At 34.8% G+C, this 19,215-nt stretch overlaps 1 protein-coding gene across 4 annotated transcripts; it reads right to left on the bottom strand.

The window, feature by feature from the left end:
* Positions 1-2,035: 2,035 nt before the first annotated feature.
* Positions 2,036-10,345, bottom strand: LOC148845247 (rhodanese-like domain-containing protein / PPIC-type PPIASE domain-containing protein). 4 transcript variants are annotated; one of them, XM_088952948.1, is made up of 9 exons: positions 10,167-10,345; positions 9,062-9,175; positions 8,462-8,553; positions 7,486-7,586; positions 7,266-7,376; positions 5,426-5,534; positions 4,734-4,784; positions 2,556-2,684; positions 2,036-2,480 (listed from the first exon to the last, which is right to left on the bottom strand). In XM_088952948.1, exons 1-8 carry the CDS (start codon positions 10,195-10,197, stop codon positions 2,604-2,606), a joined length of 690 nt encoding a protein of 229 aa, XP_088809074.1. In that variant the 5' UTR covers positions 10,198-10,345; the 3' UTR covers positions 2,036-2,480; positions 2,556-2,603. The 4 variants fall into 4 exon arrangements, with proteins under 4 accessions (XP_088809074.1, XP_088809073.1, XP_088809076.1 ...); XM_088952947.1 differs by having other exon boundaries at positions 2,036-2,453; XM_088952950.1 differs by having other exon boundaries at positions 9,062-9,148; positions 10,167-10,344.
* Positions 10,346-19,215: the final 8,870 nt, after the last annotated feature.

The following is a 19,215-nucleotide window of genomic DNA, read 5'->3' as shown; positions in this document are numbered from 1 at the left end:
GATTATCAATTTCAATGTTTTTCAAATATTTAATAATATGTAATAGCTTAAATAAATAAACTTCAAATAACAAAAAAATTTTAAATATTTTATAGATTATTTAAATATTTATCATAACTAGATTTTAAATAGTTAAAATAATGGAATTATGTAATAAATTTAAAAAAATTCTTCAAAGTAGAAAAATTAATAATGAAATTATGTAATAATAGTATAAATTATGATTTTATGGATAATTAAATTCAATAAATACTTAATATTTTAAAATTTAAATATTTTACATATTATTTAAGTATTTAAATAACTAATTATTAAAAAAACAAAATATTTAACATAACTAGATTTTAAATAGTTAAAATAAAGAAATTATATAATAAAATTTAAAAAATTCTGAAAAGTAGAAAAATAATTATAACATGATATTGAAATTAATAATAATTTAATATTTTTACATAATATTGTAAATAACTAATTTCACTTATATCAAGTAATAATTCAAGAAAATAACTTTCAAAAAAATTAATATTTATTAATAATAAATTTAAACCCTTAATCTTTATTTATTATATAATTATATATACTAAAATTAATATTTATTGTATTTTAGTAATTATTTATTGTTTTTGTGATAAATGTATTTTCAATGATTATGTATAAATTTATTTATTTTTGTTATTTAACAAAAAATAACCCACTCAAGTTGTATTAGTTTGGGTTGATTTTCACAAAATGTCTATTGGTTCAAAAGATTTAAACTTAAAATTAAATTTAATTTTAAAAATTGCTGTGAAATTATTAAAAAAATTAGAAAATTAGATTTATGAAATAAAACATTTTAGACTAAGAAACATAGAAAATTTTTCACTTTTTCATATTAAAAATTATTTAAAATATTAAATATTAAATATATATCCACGGTTAGTTTGTTTGGTTTTGGTTAGTTTACATATGGTTAAAGTGACTCTGATCCAAATTGATCGAATTGGGAATTTTTTGAACCAAAGCCGACATAAAATACTAAAAAACCGACCAACTCAAGTCGAGTTAATTGGGTTGGTTGGTATGATAAGTTTGATGAATAAACTTAACTGAAATTAATTATTGTTATTTTGTATAATAAAAAATCTATTAAAAGTAGTACATAAAATATGAATAATTATTAATTATTTAAAAAGTTAAGAACATACAACAATTATATACTCTTATGTGTTTCTATTAGAGTCATTTACTAGAACACACCTTATAGTTTTATATATTTATTTAAACCTACCTTATATTTTTTATTTTTCTAAAACATCCCATATATTTTAATAACTTATTTACTTAATCAACATTTCATTAAAGAGTATTTGTTTTGCCATTAGGCCCATAATTTTTATTCCAAAAGTACCCTTAACACTTTTTCTTTGTACATAAAACAAAATTGATCAAATATAGCCAATAAAGTGGTTGCCCATGTCTTATTAAGGGCAAAAATGATATTTTATTTATTTTTAGTTAAATTTATTTAAATAAACATTAAGGTCAACGCTATCATTTTCCACCGTCATCTAATGAAAGATTGATTAAATCCATTGCAAATTATAAGTAGTGATTTAGTAAATTACTAACTATAGGATAGATTTTAATAAATGACCCTTTCTATTATTAAGCTTTCGCTTAATAAATCCTGTGTATCACACGGGTCCTCACTAGTTAATTAATTAATACGAAGTGTGGGAAGATTAAAATAGTCATGCATAAGAGTCGACAGACCCACAGAGAAAATGGATACAAACTTGAAAACCATGAAAGGGCCCTCGTTAGTTGCCTTTGTTTGCCGAGAAGTCAGCACAACGATTCCCTTCCCGCAAAGTGTGAGAGAGAAATATCCAGAGTTAAGGAAAATGTGTATTTTTTTCATCGTGTAAGACGCTGACCAGGGGAAAGGAGTCAAATCTTTTATAACATTGATGAGAAATGTGTAGTCAATCTGCACCTCTATGCTAAGAAAGCCATAGTCAAAACAGATTTGAAAGGGACAAGACTTCAACTTGAATTGAAGTAGCAAAATCATAGATGTAAAAGGAACCCATGGCGTTGAACCCATAGTTGAAGTCTTTTTTATAGGTATTCTATTGTTTTCAATAGGGATTCTAAGGTTACCAGTTAGGTGTTTCTAGAGTCTCAGTAAATTTTTGGTCACCAGAGTAAAATCAAGTTGGCAGCTCACTCAGTTCTGTCACCGCACGGCTGCTTTAGAAAGTGTATTCAAGTTGGCAGCCATAACACACTCTCTCTCTCTCTCTCTCTCAATGATGTAGCCAAACGAAGATCCCCAGGTTGGCTACACTACAGATAGAAAAAATTTACAAATGGCGGGGGTCCCAGCTAACTCAACCTTTTGACAGTCCTTACTGGAGTATAGCCTTTTGATCTGGTACAATTTGACATGAAACGACTGGTTCACCATCCTGGCCAAGATAAATAAATAACAGACCCTGAACATAGAAGCTCAACACAGAAAGAAAAACTAAAAGGTGAAGGCATTAACTCAAAAACAACTTGATACATACAATGTAATTCTCTTGTGGTCGGTTGTTGGACGGGGCAATTAATCCATCTTAGTAAGTAGGAATGGAGGCATCTGCCTTAACTGCATATGCATGAATTCCGCCAGACACATTGAATACCCTCTTGAAGCCCTGAACAAATGAAACAATATCAGTCAAAAGAGATTACACTTTATGCAAAGCCAGTGTAGATAACTTATATTTCGTTATCAAGTGCATGTGTACAACCTTGTAACCAAATAAAACTTTTTAACGTTATTCATTATCATAGGCAAAAATCAAAAAGCATCACAATTTCTTAGGTTGACAAGGAACTCCACCAAGTCTGTTATATAATGATTTTGAGAAGCTTAATAGCAATATATGTTGCACTGAAAAGAAGACGATACCAAATAAGATGGTAAAATTACATTGTTAAAAAATACTCATGAATGTTTCAGTTGCACCACTCTGCTACCATTTTTCAGTAACTGAAAAAATTTATTAATGATGCCATATGTACGGTGTATATTTATACATAATATGCATATACTCTGTGATGTACAACTCCATATGGAAGATGCCATATAGCTTCCCCTTTGCTCCTAGTAGAGCCCCTCAAGAACACCACCACCAGAAGTTTTTATTGCAAAAGGCATTCCAAGTACTGCCTGTCTGTTGACATAATCATGGGCTAGTGAGTAAGCAAGGGTTGCTAGCAGATTGAGGTACCTAGGGAAAGATGCATCCAGACCAACTGTCAAATGTCTTATTTCCCTAATTTGGTGTCTCAGGTTTCATGGGCCACCATGTCACCCTTCAGCCATGATAATAAGTCTTTGAGTCCCTCTCTATCACCACTTTGAAAACCATAAGTGGTTATAAATCCTTGAAGTGCAGCTTGTTGTTCTGCTTGTGTGGAGTTGCCCTGTCCTATATTATTGGTCCTGAAAAGGTCAATTGAAATTTCCTATTGGTGTCTCTAAAAGCACCCCTATGCCTGATTCTCCAAGATTTCCTAAGATTAAAACCATCAAAATCAACCTAGAGGGGTGCAACTTGGGCGGGCTTGGGTTGAGCATTTCTTAAAATTTGAATGGGCTCAGCTTGAGGGCCCATGCCTGATGTAGTGTAAATTCTTCAAATCAGTTACCTGACTTGCACCACTAATATTAGGTCTAGTGCTTTCAGTAGAAGTAGATGCCACTCCTATGATCATCTCATTAGTTTTGAGTTGACTAGTCTTCCTAGATGTACTAGTGCAGCATGGTTATCCAAGATTTCTTCAATACATTGTTTTTAAAATGTTTCAAAACAGTGCACCTGCTTAAAGGTCCAGCTACTTTGAATAGATGGGTAAAATAAAAAAATTACGCCCTCCTTTCTTGACTCTTTCAGCCACAAACACTACACCTAGACAGGGCATGTCAAAGCAACCAAAAGAAGGTCTAGGGCCATTATGGACCAGAAAATAATAAATACTCAACAAATAGGAATATATTTAGGAGATTTCTTTTCTTATTTTCATTTTTCAAAAAATTAGGGGGTTTCTTTTGTTTTTGTAGAAAATTTTGATATATACCCTCTATGTTTATCTATGTAAAGGCATATAGCTACTGTACAGTCAGAAACAAGCTGAGAATACACCTAAGCATAAAAGGAGTTACAAGCTCTATCTATGCAGCTACACTTTCATTGTTTGCCAGTTTGTTTTGTTTACGTGATGTGCTGCCATTTTGGCAGTTTTTGGATTTGATGGGCAATAATGCATGGCCCAAAATTTCCACTTTGTCTAGGTTCACATTTTCTGTAAAGCCATAAGTCCTCGCCCTCAAGCTTTTATTAAGTAATCAAATTGTTTCCAGCTTACCCTTTCCATTGAAAGATTTTTATGCTACACATGAGAGCACATGTAGAAAACATGAAAGCAGTAGGTGTCTCTATCAACACCAGCAGCCTGGTCTGACTTTAAAGCCATGATTGACTAGGCTAGGCCAGGCTATTTATTAAATCACAGTTTTTTCCAGACCCATTCTTTTTGTTGTATCAAATACTTAGAAAATTGCCTGACCCAGCTGATTGCTGCTTGAAGTGAACCATTATCTGTGTCAAAATAACAGATTCTAAGAAGAACAAATGGCCTTAGACATGCAATGAACACACTAAAAAAACAACATATACTGTTAAAGGATAGCAGTTTACCTGTGTCTGCAACCAATTAGCAACCTGTAATGACCGCACTCCATGGTGGCACTACAAATAAAACAAATAACAAGAGTCATGCTTAAGACAGTGATAATAAAGAACCATCTCCAAATCAGGGGTATATGTTATCTATCAGAAACCCAGATACAAAACTTGATAGGTTCCACTTTGGCTACCTATGCCAGAAAAAGAACCTTTACAGATGATCAGAAGTCATCTGCCAACTGACTTTGTTCAAAGCCTGATAAAATATTTTGCCATCTGATCAGATTGATTTTGGTGCATGGTACCTCTCATTAGGTGTCCATAGAATGGTGTCATAAGTTGCAAAATTCCCAATAGTTGACCAATCAATCCAGTAGTTCCCATCTAAAATATCAGATTACATATTACACATCTTAAATTCTTATTTTTTGCATTAGGAAGTACAATTTAATGTATGTAAGAAACAAACTTAACACTGAAAGGCCAATGGACACATCAAAACAATGGGTCCAATGTTTAAATGGAAATTAATAATTTAATGCACATGAATTCCTTAAATTTTGTATTAACTATAACATAAATCTAAATTCAGGAATATATCAATAAAAAAATCTAAAATCAGGAATAAAATCTCTTTCCACACATAAAAAGAAAAAAAAAAAAGAAACAGACCATTCTCTTTCTCTTGGGAAATGTTTACTTACTAAAACATATGTATCCTTGCTGGGATCAAACTTAGTTGTTATTTCTGGACTCCAACTTCCAAACTGCTGAAGGGGAAGAACCTGAAAACCTGGCAAGGAGGCTTGGGCACTGTTCTCACCAAACAACTAAAGAAGTAAATACACAGAAACAGAAAGCAGTAGCATGTGAAAAAAAAAACGGATAAATGCTCATAATTGGCCCAAATAATGAATTACCATTGTTGTTAAATCCCAGAAATTTCCAATTTATGAAGTGTGAAAATCTCTAGATTCTTTTCTTTTTGCTTTTGCCTTGAGTGGTGGTATCGAAAAATATTGGTTGCTATCTTATAATTCCCAATTTATTAAGATAATCAGTTTCAATCAAGTTAATAAGTTTAACAGTAATTGGAAGAGATCATTGACGCTCTTTTTTTTTTTTTAATTTTGAAAAGCATTTTTTTTGCATTAATTTGCCTGAGAATTGTCAGCAGTATATAGTACAATTTCAAGACCCATGTACAGTGAGCAACTATACAAGGGGTAGCTGAATCCCACCCCTAAGCCTTTACTAAAGCATTACAAGTCGTCTTTTCCCAAAAGGTGACCAATATGCAAATTGTTCCAAGCATCCTTCTATAAAGAATAGAGAAGGTAATGTCTAGAAGAAGGAAAGTGGATCTAGAAGAAGAAACTAATTTTGGAAAGATATGGATAGAAGTGCAAGAGAGTGGCAAAAGTTCTTGTGGGAGAGGAGACAGGAAAAAGTTAGCTATGTAGAGAACTTGGTAGTTGAATGCTGGAATTTAAAAGGCTATTAGAGAGATAGCTAGGCTGGAGGGTTGATCATACAGTGGTCCCCTGGTGTTTGAACCAATTCATTAGGGAGGAAAGAATCTGCATATCCATAATAAATATCTCATCCAGATAGATAGTGATGTTTGCCAACTTAATGTTTGACAGCAGACAGTCTTTCCAAGGGAGAGATTGGGAGGAGTGAGTTGTACTGGACAACTTCCTTATCAGGTTAATGCTATTATTCAGAGTGCTATTGTAATTTGTTTTGTCTGCCTTTGAGGCCTCCAGGCTCCAAATTCTTCTTGGTGTTATAGAGTAATTTATTTTTTGTGCCACCATTCTTTTCTTACTAGATTGTATGTTACTGGAAAAAAGTAAGTAGTGAAAAGAAACGTCTGAAAAACTATCAGGGAGTTACAAAATAAGAAATTTTTGACTGATATAAAAGTGACAAGAACATAAAAAAGAAAGCTGTAATCAAGGCCAAGGAAAACAATTTACAGATTTGTTTCGTTTCATAGGATAAATGGTTCTACATAGGGTTTTTTTGACCTGTGAGGAGACCACTGTTCCATGACTGACAGAATAAAGAAAACTATAAAAATTGCAGCATACATTTTCTTCTTAGAGTCAGAGTAGGAAGGTCTTATGTAACTTCTTGAAAGCTAGATTTATGCAGGGATGTCATATATTCTTAATGTTTCAAAATAAGTTGGAATCAAACAAGTCATATTGAGTGTACTATAAAGGGTATAAATGGGAACTAGTTAAATGACCAAGAACACTGAAAGACATCCACCCTGAATTCCTTAGATACCGACAACACGCAAGTTCCATTGATAATTACATCCTTCCCAAGTTCCACCAATATCATAAATTGCTACTTCTTCTATAAACCCTCTCCCCCCCCAAAAAAGACAGACGCAAAGAAATAAAAACTAAAAAGGATAAACATTTGGGAAATTCACTTTCACTTTTTTTAACTTAAAGACCAATTATCCCATATTGAAGATGTTCAGTACTCTTGCAATTTTTAGCAGAAAAGTAAAATTTGCATGCTTACACTTCTTCATGTTCTCGAACATCTATCAATTGAGCCTCTTTAAAGAAAATTGGATCTTGCATTTTCACATAAAGATCATTTGGATCAATGTCTTGAAGCAAAAGTTCCTCTCTAGAAGCAGTAATTGCCCCATGCAAACACACAGAGGATAAAAAGAATTAGCACTTGCATATTTATGAATATCAAGTAGAATATTACATTGATGGCTTCTCAGACATACTTCTCAGACAATACTTGAAACAAGTGATATCCAAATTTAGTCTTGCACTGTACAACTTTGTTTAAAGGTGCACTAAATGCAGCCTCTTCAAACTCAGGTACCTGGTTACAATTCACCAAGAAAAATCCATCATACAAGCATTGGTTATAATATGTTAAAGCGAGAAACCTGTGGAGACAAAAATGAAATATTGTACTGGGGTCCTTCCATATAATTTGCTTTTAGAAGATTGAGAAATTAAGGGATCAGGTGTGATGCTCCTTCCAGTTTTGTACTGGGTCTTCAGAGTGGAAGTGAGTAGGTCCTTCCATTCAAAGGACTTGTGCAAAAAATCACTGAATTATATGGTTACAGATATTGATCCATTGTCCAGGCATGGTGAATGGTCCGGGTGCAAAAGGTTAAGAGGTTATGTTAGATATCAACAGAGTTGTGTTGCCTCTCATAATGGTTGGCAAAATACCTCTTTTCTGCTATGCAGAAGCAGTTGGAATGGTAATTAAACAGTGTATTATAGGGTAGAATAGTTTTGGAAAGTTCCTGATAGTCTGAAGAGTGGTAAAGCAGCTTGAAGATACATCCTGCATTACCAAACAGGGTTCAATAGTCTTTCCTTATGACACCATCACATGTCTACATGCCAAATCTATATCAGATGAGAATTGATGCAGGAAGGTGTGGGTCTGAATAGACACATAAAAGCTAGTTGAGTCCACAATGATAATGCCCAACCAATCATGATCTCCACAGTCACACCGTCCACTACTGATTTACCTTCTTTCTTGAGTTTGGGAACTTTGCCCATATGATTTTGTACTGGACTTCTATACATTAATACAAAAGTAAAAGAATAAAAAAGAGAGAAAAGAAAAGAAAAAAAAAAAAAAGAAAAGCACAGAGAAATCTTGAAGGTTTCTGAGGTGCAGCATGACATTTTAATATAAAGAATTTTTAGAACTTCTAAATTTGAGCATACCATTTGTCCTTTCCGCACCCAACCAAGGATCCCTCCATTTTCTTTGGATGGACAAATTGAGTGTTCTACAGCCAACTCACTCAAATCCGTTCCTAAATGGAAAAATACAATAACATTTTACTCAGCAGCATCAAGGCAACTGGAGTTCTGTAAACTTCAATCTTATCATCGTGGAACTTCATCCATTAAGGCGCTTATAAATGTAGAGCAAATTTAATCTAAATATATCTCTATTTTCATCTCTTATGTATATACCATTAATAACTTTCTTTGTACAATAGCATACTCTTGCATACATCCTTTCTATATCGCAAACATACAAAAATCAACTATGTTAAAATGCTAGTTCATGATAATATGTAAAAGATAACTCTATTAACATGCACGTGTTAAAGGCTTCCAGAATTGCCATGCCAGAAGCCTCTTGCCAGCTTATCAACCCAAAATCATTTTGTTACCTTCTTAGAAAGGAAATAAGAAACATTTATTTCTAAAATCAATCAATCTGAGCATCTAACAATATTAATCTATAATTATCAGATAACAAAAAGGAAAAACAAAAAACCAGATGTATGATTATAGAGATTTTTAAGAGCTAACCTCCTGATATTCTTTCCTGAAACTCTGGAAGAAGCTTCTGGTTGTCTTCACTAACAAGCAAGTGCTGGACCAGTATTTCCCTAGCACCTAAATTGTTCACAGAACCGAATGTAGCTGAGCAAGACAGATAAAAAAGAGATAACAGACTATCAAATGAAAATAAGAAGAAAGAACAAGAATGAAAAAAAAAAAAAAAACTATACTTGCACAATTCACTCAGGAACATAAAAAGAAAATTTCTTCAATTTAAATACACGAAAATCTCCAAATTAAAAAAGATTGCAATACACAAAAACAGGTTACTAAGGTTAGCATCTGGTGAAGTTCTGAAAAATCCAAAATACTAGTCACTCTAAACCCTACCACTATAACTGAGCAATTCAGTAAAGTCGAAAGAAAGCTCATCAATGAAAGTAGGCAAAAATGGCTGCAGTTAGTGAAGAAAAAAAGGCGAAAATCCTCAATATTCCGTCCATGTTAATGGGAGGAAAATATATCCAAAAAGATAGAAAAAGCAGTAAGGTTCTCCTTTAAGAGACAGAGCTTCAACGCAAAATAACAATTGAGCAGCAAAATAAAGTTAAAAAAACCTGGACATGGTGGGCTTTACTCAAATAGCTAACCATTTATTGCAAAACGAGAGAAACCCATCTGAAAATTCTCACACAAAATTAACGTGAGAAGGACAGAATATTAATCATTAAAAATAAAGGGAAAATCGATAAAACGAAACTGCTTCATACTCAAGTAGTCCATGGAAGAGAAAACAATAAAACAAATGGACTTCACTTTTAAACCGTCACCATTCTTTAAAAAGTTAGAATTTTCTCTTGGAATATTACAATTTAAAAGAAAAAAAAAAAAAAAGAACACAAGGTCTCAAACTTCCAACTGAAATACAACAGAAGAATGGGAACGATAATCAGAACATATTCAACACAAAACAACTGAATGAGAAAACAAATATAGTAGAAAAGAGTATTTCAAACCAGAACACTAAACCATTCAATTGCAAAGGAAAAACATCAATTAAGACCGACTTCATCTCACCAAGTAACCAACCAATGTACAAGAAAAGGATTGTGTTTGAACAGACTTTACCGACCTCTTCGTTCTAATCTTGAACTGGGCACCATTGGAAAGAGAAAGTGATGTGGGTAATAAAAACTCTGGGAGGAAATGCCAGCAATGAAGCAAATGAGAGAAGCCTGTGAAGGTTCAAACTTCAAAGCCGATGAAACAAAGGTTGAGAGAGGAAATTAAAGAGAGTCACGATTGCAGATAACCGGAGGCGTTGGGAAATAAGAAGCTCTTAACGTCTTGATGACGGCGGATTTGACCGTCTAGTGATATTGTTACACATGTCACCTTAGGACAAGTAGATGACACCCGGAATTATTTATGCAACAATTTGCCTTAGCCAAGTTGATGGTGTCTCATCTGGCGGTCTGGCCTAGGTGCCAACCTGGCAGCCTGACACAGGCGTCAACCTGGCGGCCTACAATACGCGTTTGTCGACAAATTCAGCATGCATATCCAAACACTCCCATGATCCTTGGAAGTTGGCCCACGTGCCGAATGATCCGGAGGGTGGTCAACGTGCATGGCGGTTACCTTAGGGAATCTTGGACCATTTAACCGACTTCTCGGAAATCTCGAATGTGGTGCGTGAAACCCACGCCAAACTATGCCTATATAAAGGCACCAACTCCAATGGCATAGGAGGGGGGGGGGCAACTAAGCATATTCTAGCTCTCATACTTTGTGATTTTTAGCTCGCAGTGTACTATGAGAGTATTGACTTAAGCATCGGAGCGACCTCGCCGGGTTAGCCACCCCAGGTCCTCTGACATTGATTCTTTGCAGGTCTCTAAAGAACAACGAAGCTCAACAATCAATCCAGCTCGCCACTAGGTAGCTCGACAGCTAATAGGCAGCTAGGACCGACCGGATCGTGCATCATCACGTCTCATTAAGCCCGACGATCCGTACTTCTGGCCCGACGTGTGCTACTACTGAATGCTGAGGGGTCTCCTGCCTCCATGAGTAAAGACTCCGTCCTGGCTCATGAAAGCTTAGTAGTTAGCAACTTAACACCTTTCACGCCATTATTTGGCAACGGATGAGCTGCAAGCCTACAAGGCTACAACCAACCGGTATGAAAATTTTCTGTCCCCTCCAATTGAAAATCACCACCCCACCTTTTATACCTAAAAGGCTAAAACTTAAATTAAACAGAGTTTCATATTTACAAGGGGTATGTCTGGAATCATGGTCGTTTTTAGAAAAAAATGGTGCCACATCGGATCCACATAGGCATTTCAACAAATGGAAAAATCTATGATGGAAAAGATAAGGTAAAGAAAGAGTTTGATCAATCAAAGCCCATCCATGAATTTTGATAAATAACACCTAGTTCACTACCACGTTTATAATTCCAATTGATTGGTCAAATGCTTTTTAGGATATCATATCTTTTCCATATCATAGTCCAACTCTTCAACAAACGCCCATGTATCTCATTGTTTGGTTCAACCAACTAATTTGGTGTTTCATGCATCAGTGGGGTCCCAATTTTCGAGACATGCCCGATTTTTTAATAATCGGTTGAACCAAACAATGAGATACATGGGTGTTTGTTGAAACGCCTATGTGAATCCGACGTGGCTCCATTTAAAAAAAAAAAACGGCCACGGTTCTAAACATCCCCTTGACGACTGTCTGGACTCCAAATATCATTTTAATTTTAGGCTCCGTTTGGTTTATGGGGTGGGGATGAAAAAATGAAATATTTTAAAAATATTCCTCTTTCTCTCATTTGTTTTAAGGGAAAGAGAGGGATGAGATGAGAAAATTTTGGGATGTTAGATCCCAAAATCGTGGACTTGGGGTCGCACTAAAATTGTGCGACCCGTGGAAAAAATTGAGAAAGAGGAGGGAGTAAGGAACGACTTGTATGGAGAATACAGAAGCAGGAGCTAGTTTGGTGATAGAGACATTCAAACCCAGAAGCAGGAGTTGGAGGGGTCGCAACCAAAACCATCAGCAATCTGCTACCTCCGCTCCCCTGTTCGAACCCAGAAGCAAGAGCTGGTTTAGTGAGATTTCACCAACGGCTCTGGTACTCTGGTGTACTTCTTCCCTCATTGACGATAGAGACATTCGACAAAGGACTAACGAACAAAGAAGAGGATGGAGGTAGGGGATGGGGGTTCGGTCTGCTGCTACCTGTTAGTCCGAAGGTAGGGGATGATGAACAATCACTCCACTTCCTCCTTTTTCTTCTTCTTCCGAATAGGCAAATTAGGTTTCTCTTTAGTCCAAATAGTTTGCCGCTACCTGTTAGTCTGAACTACTATTTCTGGCGGCATTGTCCGAAGGTAGGAGATGATGAACAATGCTTTTTCCATTATTTTCCCAAATATAAAACCAAACAATGGAAGCGTAAATTTTTACACTTTCCCATTCCACCCAAATCTTCCCACAAACCAAACAGAACCTTATGAACCCGCCCAACCCCCCTCTCTCTTACCCACTTACTTCTTTCTCCTCCTCCTCCCCTCTCTCCCTTTCTCTCTCTCTCCCAGTCTACCATTTTACACTCCCACTTCTCTACAGGTGAACCCGCCCAACCCCTCTCTCTCTAATCCATAAAAAAATAATGAAAAGTTAACATAAATTAAAAAATAGATAAAAATTGAAAAGATGTTAACATTTTGCTTTATATGAATTTTGATGTATAAAATTGTTTATATATGCAATAATAAAATGAAATAATATAATAAAATTATATATTATTTAATTATTATATATAATATACAGCCTAAGCATGTGCGGGCCCGTGCTGTGTTGCGGGCAAAGTCTTAGGACACGCTAGGTCACAAACCAAAGCCATGTTTTTTTAAAAATTTTGAAAAAAATAATGAAAATTTTAACATAAATTAAAATAAATAGAACAAAAAATAAAAAAAAAAAGATCTTAAAATTTTAGTTTATATGAATTTTGATGTATACAATTGAAAATGAAATTATATATATTATATAAATATTATCAGGTCACGAATCAGGCGAAGCCATGTTTTTATAAATTAAAAAATAGATAAAAATTTAAAAAAGATCTAAAAATTTTATTGTATATGAATTTTGATGTGTACAATTGTTTATATATGCAATAATAAAATGAAATAATATAATAAAATTGAAAATAAAATTATATATATTAATATATTATATAATTATTGTATATAATATATAACCCAAGCCTGTATGGGCCTGTGTTGTGCACGGGCCGGGCTGGATCACTGACCAAGTCTTAGGCTTGCCTGGGCCATGAACCAAGCTAAGCCATGTTTTTTTAAAAGTTTTGAAGATCTTAAAATTAAACAAAAAAAGATAAAAAAATTAAAGATCTTAAAATTTTATTTTAGCCCGAGCCCACATGGGCCTGGCTAGTCCACAAGCCAAGTCTTTGGCCAAGTTGGGACACAAACTAGGCTATGCTCTTCATGGGCTCGATAGCCTAGTAGTTCAGCCCGAACCATTAACAATGCTAAATTAATTAATTAAATAATTTGAGATAGCCTTTACCAATATTGTGTTGATAATACACAAAGTTTTATTTATTTATTTACTTATTTTACTAAATTATTTAATTAGTTAATAATTTAATAATTTATTAAATTATTATTGCTAGCAAACTAACACATAGAGTCGTTTATATATTTATGTATATTTACTCTCTCACTTGATTGTCTATTTATCTCATTTATTTTATAAATTTATTTATTTATTAAATTAAACTATTTATTATTTAACTATTTACAATTATTCCACTATATAAAACAAAAATACAATGACAAAAGTCATCTCTCCCTCTTTCACTCTATTGCCCGATGGCTGTGATTTTTTATTTATTGTTTTATTTTATTAAATCAAATATATATTTATCCATAAATTTTTATTTATTTTAAATATATATTTTTTCCAATAAACTTTTAACTACAAAATTTACCTTTCGTAATTTTTTGATATGATAATTTACCTTTGAGAAGCCACTTACCATCATGTTGCATTGTAGCCCTCCTAATTGACATATTTAATAAAAGAAAAACCAAAATCATATGTTCTAATAAAAATCATGAGTGGTTTTTGATTGATCAAAACTCTTTCCATACTATATCTTTCCTGCATCATAGATTTTCTCTAAATTAAATACTTATTCTTACCTTTAAAAAAAAATAACACAAAATAGTTAACATAGGGCTAGTATTAAAAGTACAACATCATGTCTTGTCGCTAGCATCAGCAATCTGTTATTTCAGTAGGGTAGTAAATGGAAGTTTTGTCATTGGGGGTGCAAGTGAAAAACCAAATTAGAAGAATTGACACATCATTGGACCTAGGTTTCCGAACAAGGCCCTTTGAAATTTTAACAATTTCCCGATCTAAGGCGGCCCAAGGGTGAAGCCTTAAAAGTTAAAATTCTAAGATTTTGCCATTGGCAGCATCCAGCCGGTTGGACTGCTTCCTCCATTATAATTTGACATTTAAGAGATTTTGAGAGAATTTTTAAATGTATATATTTGGGTTTTCTTTTATACCCTTATGCCCTTTTTTACTTTTAAATTAGTTGTCATTTTCAAATTGGATGGGACGATATCTCTCCATTGTTCCTAGTCAATAATTACTATTAGCTAATTGGTTAATGATGACATCAAAATAATTCTAAAATTGACAACTAGAAATTTATATATATATATATATATATTCAATATCACTTGGACCTCACCATGCCATAAAAGAAAAAACGAAAACATTTTATAAATAAAGAATGAAAAGGATATTACCTCTGTAAATGGGGCCATTGCTTTAGTATAATAGTTAAATCTCGACTTGATACGTGGGTTTGAGTTTGACAACAGTCACTTTGTGCAATAAATAAATGAATAAGAGTTGAGTTTGCATCCAATCTGTCTTTTGAAAGATCATATGGTTGAGACGTTTTTTTTTCTTTGCCTCTAAGGGGCATCCCCCTGACCCACCTACACCCAGGTAGGCATCCCCCTAACTCATTTTAGAGTAGAATCGTTTTTTGGCCAAAAACTGTTGATTTGGTCAATGAATCATTGATATGGGCGGTTGAATTATTGACCTATTGATTTGGACAGTGGTTTTTGGCATTTTTTATTTTTTATTATTATTTATGTCAAAATAGGTTGTTCGTTCGATTCAAGCAATCAGACTATTCAACTCGAGAACTGGATTCATAAAGGTTCCCTGTCTGATTTGGTTTTAAAAATCTTGTATGATGTAGCCCACCTTGCCCCAAAACCAGAAATAACCAACCCAACCCGGCCAAAGATATACGTGCATTGATTATTGATGATTAAAGACACATTTTTCAAAATTGATACTACAAAATGCACCTCAAGTTGCTAAAAAAATGTGTAAATATTTCAACATGAACTCTATAATATATATGTGTTTGCAAAACCAACGCTGTAATGTTTGTGTTGGATTTTAATCTCATAAGAGATTAAATTCAATGGGTTTGATTGGTCAATTACATTAGAAATTGCACTTGCACACTTGATTGGAAAATCAGTTTTTCTCTTACAAAACCCAGTTTTGAACTTGTTCCACATTGGAAAATTATAAGGTTTTTTTTTTTTTTTTTCAGTATTTCAATAGGATTTGATTTACAATCCTTAGAATTAGTAGAGGAGAGTATGGGGATTTGATACCGCGCAACGTGTGCGCACGCGTATGTGCGGCGCAATGAGGCGCACTTTGCTCGCACTCGCGATGGGTGACTTTGGTTTTGGTGCGTTGCTGACCGTTGATCATCATTGATGAGATCAACGGTCATGATTTGATCGGGTGTGATCAAGAGGCACAATTCAAAGTTAATGACTGTTAACTACTTTTTAAATAGTCACAATGTTTGAAATTGTGATTGTTCAAGGTGCATTCTCTAAACCAGCACCTATCTTTTCTTCAGAAGGTTTCTTTGGAGACCCTTTAACTTTGCTGGTTGCAGATTCTCGCCCAAGGCTCTGTTGTATCCTGGGAACGAATTTGCTTGTAACCCAACAGCAAACTCAGTAAAGCTGAGTGGGGGCAAATAACATTCTAAAGACAGTATTTTCAGACGCGCCTCAGAGCTTCTCCTCCAAAGTTACAGTAACCCCATTTTCTCCAACAGTTTGCACTTATGATTTACACTCTTGATGCACAATTTGCACAACCTTTTATCTTCTTTAAGGCTGCATTTAGAATTAGTGTAAATAAAAAACGATGTAAAAATTTACATCGGTTCGGTTTTGTTAGCGTTTGGAAGGAGTGTAAATGAAGATCGATGTAAAACTCCACTGCGATTTAGATTTGTTGATGTTTGGATGGAGTGGAGTTTTACATCACGAATCGATGTAAAACCTCATCGAGCATAAAGTTTTACATCGATTATCGATGTAAATACTACATCGATTTTATCGATATAAAACTTTCAACTTTTTTTATCATGGTTTTCAAATTGTAACGGTCACCTATTATATGGTTCAGTGTAAAACATATTCAGTGTACTTTTACACTGATAACGTTTTACACCGGATCCAAACGAAGCCTAATTCTCTCATATAAAGCAGAAACCACATCATTTTGCTTCATACCTTCTTCCCTCCCAAACAAATAACACCATTCATTCTCTTTCATTGAAAGTGGGGGCTACATCATTTTACTTATCGGCAAACAAAACAAAGATAAATCTGAAGCAAAAATAAACCAGGATTAATTACACTAAGCCTATTTACGGAACTCCTATTACATTAGTACAAATGAAATTCACATAGCAAACAAAAGAAGCCTTATAATGCTTTCACGATACCAGTACCAACGGCAAACCAATCACTCAGGTTTTTGGACATCGATCTCCATGGAAGAAGTTATTTCACAGCACTCCAGATTATAACTTCCTGAAGGTGTTTTCCATATTTGAGGCCCTATAACTCCCCTTAACATCACACCACAACCTTCTCCCCTTCACCCTATATCTGATCCATTGCCTCCAATTCTGAATCGACTTTAGAATTGGCTGATCACCACACCAATGCCAATATCCCAACCTCCCCTCCCTCCACCTCTACTACTGTCCCTCTTAACTCTACCCATGTTGATCCCCCCCCAACCAATACTCACCCTATGACCACTCAGTCAAAGAGTAGTATTTTCAAAACCAAAATCTACCTTGCACCCAAATACCCTACTATTGAACCCTCTACTGTTAAGCAAGCTCTCTTGAACAAGAATTGGTACAATGCCATAAAAGATGAATTTGTTGCACTCACTCGTAACAATATTTGGGTCCTTGTACCTCGCCCAATTGATCAAAATGCCATTAGCTCTAAGTGGGTTTTCCGCCTTAAGTGTGGTCCAAATGGTTGCATTTTATTCAACAAGGGGGTGTGGACTATCACGAGACATTTAGCTCAATTGTTAAACCTGTGACCATCAGGTTATTACTTTCTATTGCCGTCTCTAAAAGTTGGCCCATTCATCTGATGTTCAAAATGCATTTCTTCATGTGGATTTGGAAGAAATAAATTTTTTTTTTTGAACAACCGCTGGGTTTCAAAGATGCTACTCATCCTAACCATGTTTGTTTGCTAAATCACTCTCTCTACGGCGTGAAACAAGCTCTACGTGCTTGGTAGAACAAACTTGCCATGTTCTTACAAAATCATGGCTTCACCTACTCCAAAGAGGATCATTCTCTCTTTTATAAACATGATCATCATGGCTTCACCTACTCCACTTTGTTAGAGATTTCGTCGCCAAGAAGAAGCTTCATGTTCAGCATGTCAACTTTGTAGAACAGTTGGCCGATGGTTTCACTATAGGGCTCCCCTTCAACAAATTTGCATCTGCCCACGTACAACTTGAGGGGGGATAATAGAACACGCCTCTGATTTCAGATCTTAGTTGAGCTCTCTATTTCCATATCGTAGCTGGCTCTTATCCCTTTTGTTTTATCCATTAATTATAGTTATCTTTATTATTTATTAGAGTTCTACTTGGACTCCACTTTATTGTATCTAAATACCTATGAATCGAATAAGGCCAGAATTTATAATGTGTCAGGTTTGGTCTTTGGGCCTGGCCCATTTAAATTTTGACCAAAGTCAAGCCTGAACCCAACTCATGAATAGGTTTAGATGTAGCAGTTATGAAGCAGAAGCCATGGCGTCCTATGAAGTTCTCTAGCTATCAAAATGCAGCTCTAAGATGTAAGGTCTTTCATTTTTTTTTATACAATGGAAATTTAAAATCCATGAAGAAGAGCCTAGCCCACCACATTGAGAAAAACTAAGGTTTCGTTTGGTTCACAGGAATAGGAGTCCAGAATTAGAATCGAAATAGGCTATTCCAATTTCAACTGTTTGGTAGGGCAGAATTGGAATCCTATTCCAATTTCTGCTAGAATGGTATTCCCTCCTTTGAGGGAATGGCCATTCCCTGCCCCTCCCTTGAAAATGAAATCTCATTCCCGAACAGACTATGGGAATAGACCTTTTATTCCAATTCCAATTACAAACCAAACGTGGCCTAAGAATTTTAAATCCCACAGGCCAGATTGAGAAAAGGATTCCTCCCCCCTCAAGGCCTTTGCTACCCAACCAGTCAGTCGTACTATTGTGTCCATTTTAGCTTTTAGCATTTCCGTTCTATGGTTCCTAATTATACAACCACAAGTGCAGCCCCTATTTTATTTGGCTGTCGCATCAAAATTGATTTTAATAAAATTTGGGTCAGGGCCGGGAATCCAATGCATCCCTTTCAATAAATTAGGAATATCCTTTTGCTCCTTATTAACTGGTTGATAGACCTTGAGGTATTCTTTTGCAAAATTGGGATATATTCCTTATAGAGCGCTCCTCACAGCCCATCCCACCATGTATCGGGAACATCTCCCCATAAATATTAAATACATATATGAGAGATGTTCTCAATGTACGGTCAAGACATATTATGAAGTCAGTGTGAGGAGCGCTCTGTGAGAGCCATTGTTTTAAAAGGCTATTGAGGCGAGGCTAAGAAAAACAGGCTTGACCTCAATAGCCTCATACCCCACTAACAAGGCTTAGGCCTTGAGTTGTTTG

The sequence above is a fragment of the Nelumbo lutea genome, chromosome 7 (assembly GCF_056320005.1).
Source record: "Nelumbo lutea isolate HS-2025 chromosome 7, American lotus-T2T, whole genome shotgun sequence".
Classification (NCBI taxonomy): domain Eukaryota; kingdom Viridiplantae; phylum Streptophyta; class Magnoliopsida; order Proteales; family Nelumbonaceae; genus Nelumbo; species Nelumbo lutea.
The sequence above is the reverse complement of the archived record's forward strand: the minus strand, read 5'-3'. Positions and strand labels throughout refer to the sequence as shown.

Bases quoted from the DNA above. Each gene is read 5' to 3' on its own strand.
- LOC148845247 (XM_088952948.1), bottom strand. From the start codon at position 10,197: ATGGTGCCCAGTTCAAGATTAGAACGAAGAG. The intron at 8,554-9,061 runs GTTAGCTCTTAA...TTTTCCATTTAG, and splicing joins TCAGGAAAGAATATCAGGAG to GAACGGATTTGAGTGAGTTG. The intron at 7,587-8,461 runs GTATGCTCAAAT...AATTGTAACCAG, and splicing joins GGGTGCGGAAAGGACAAATG to GTACCTGAGTTTGAAGAGGC.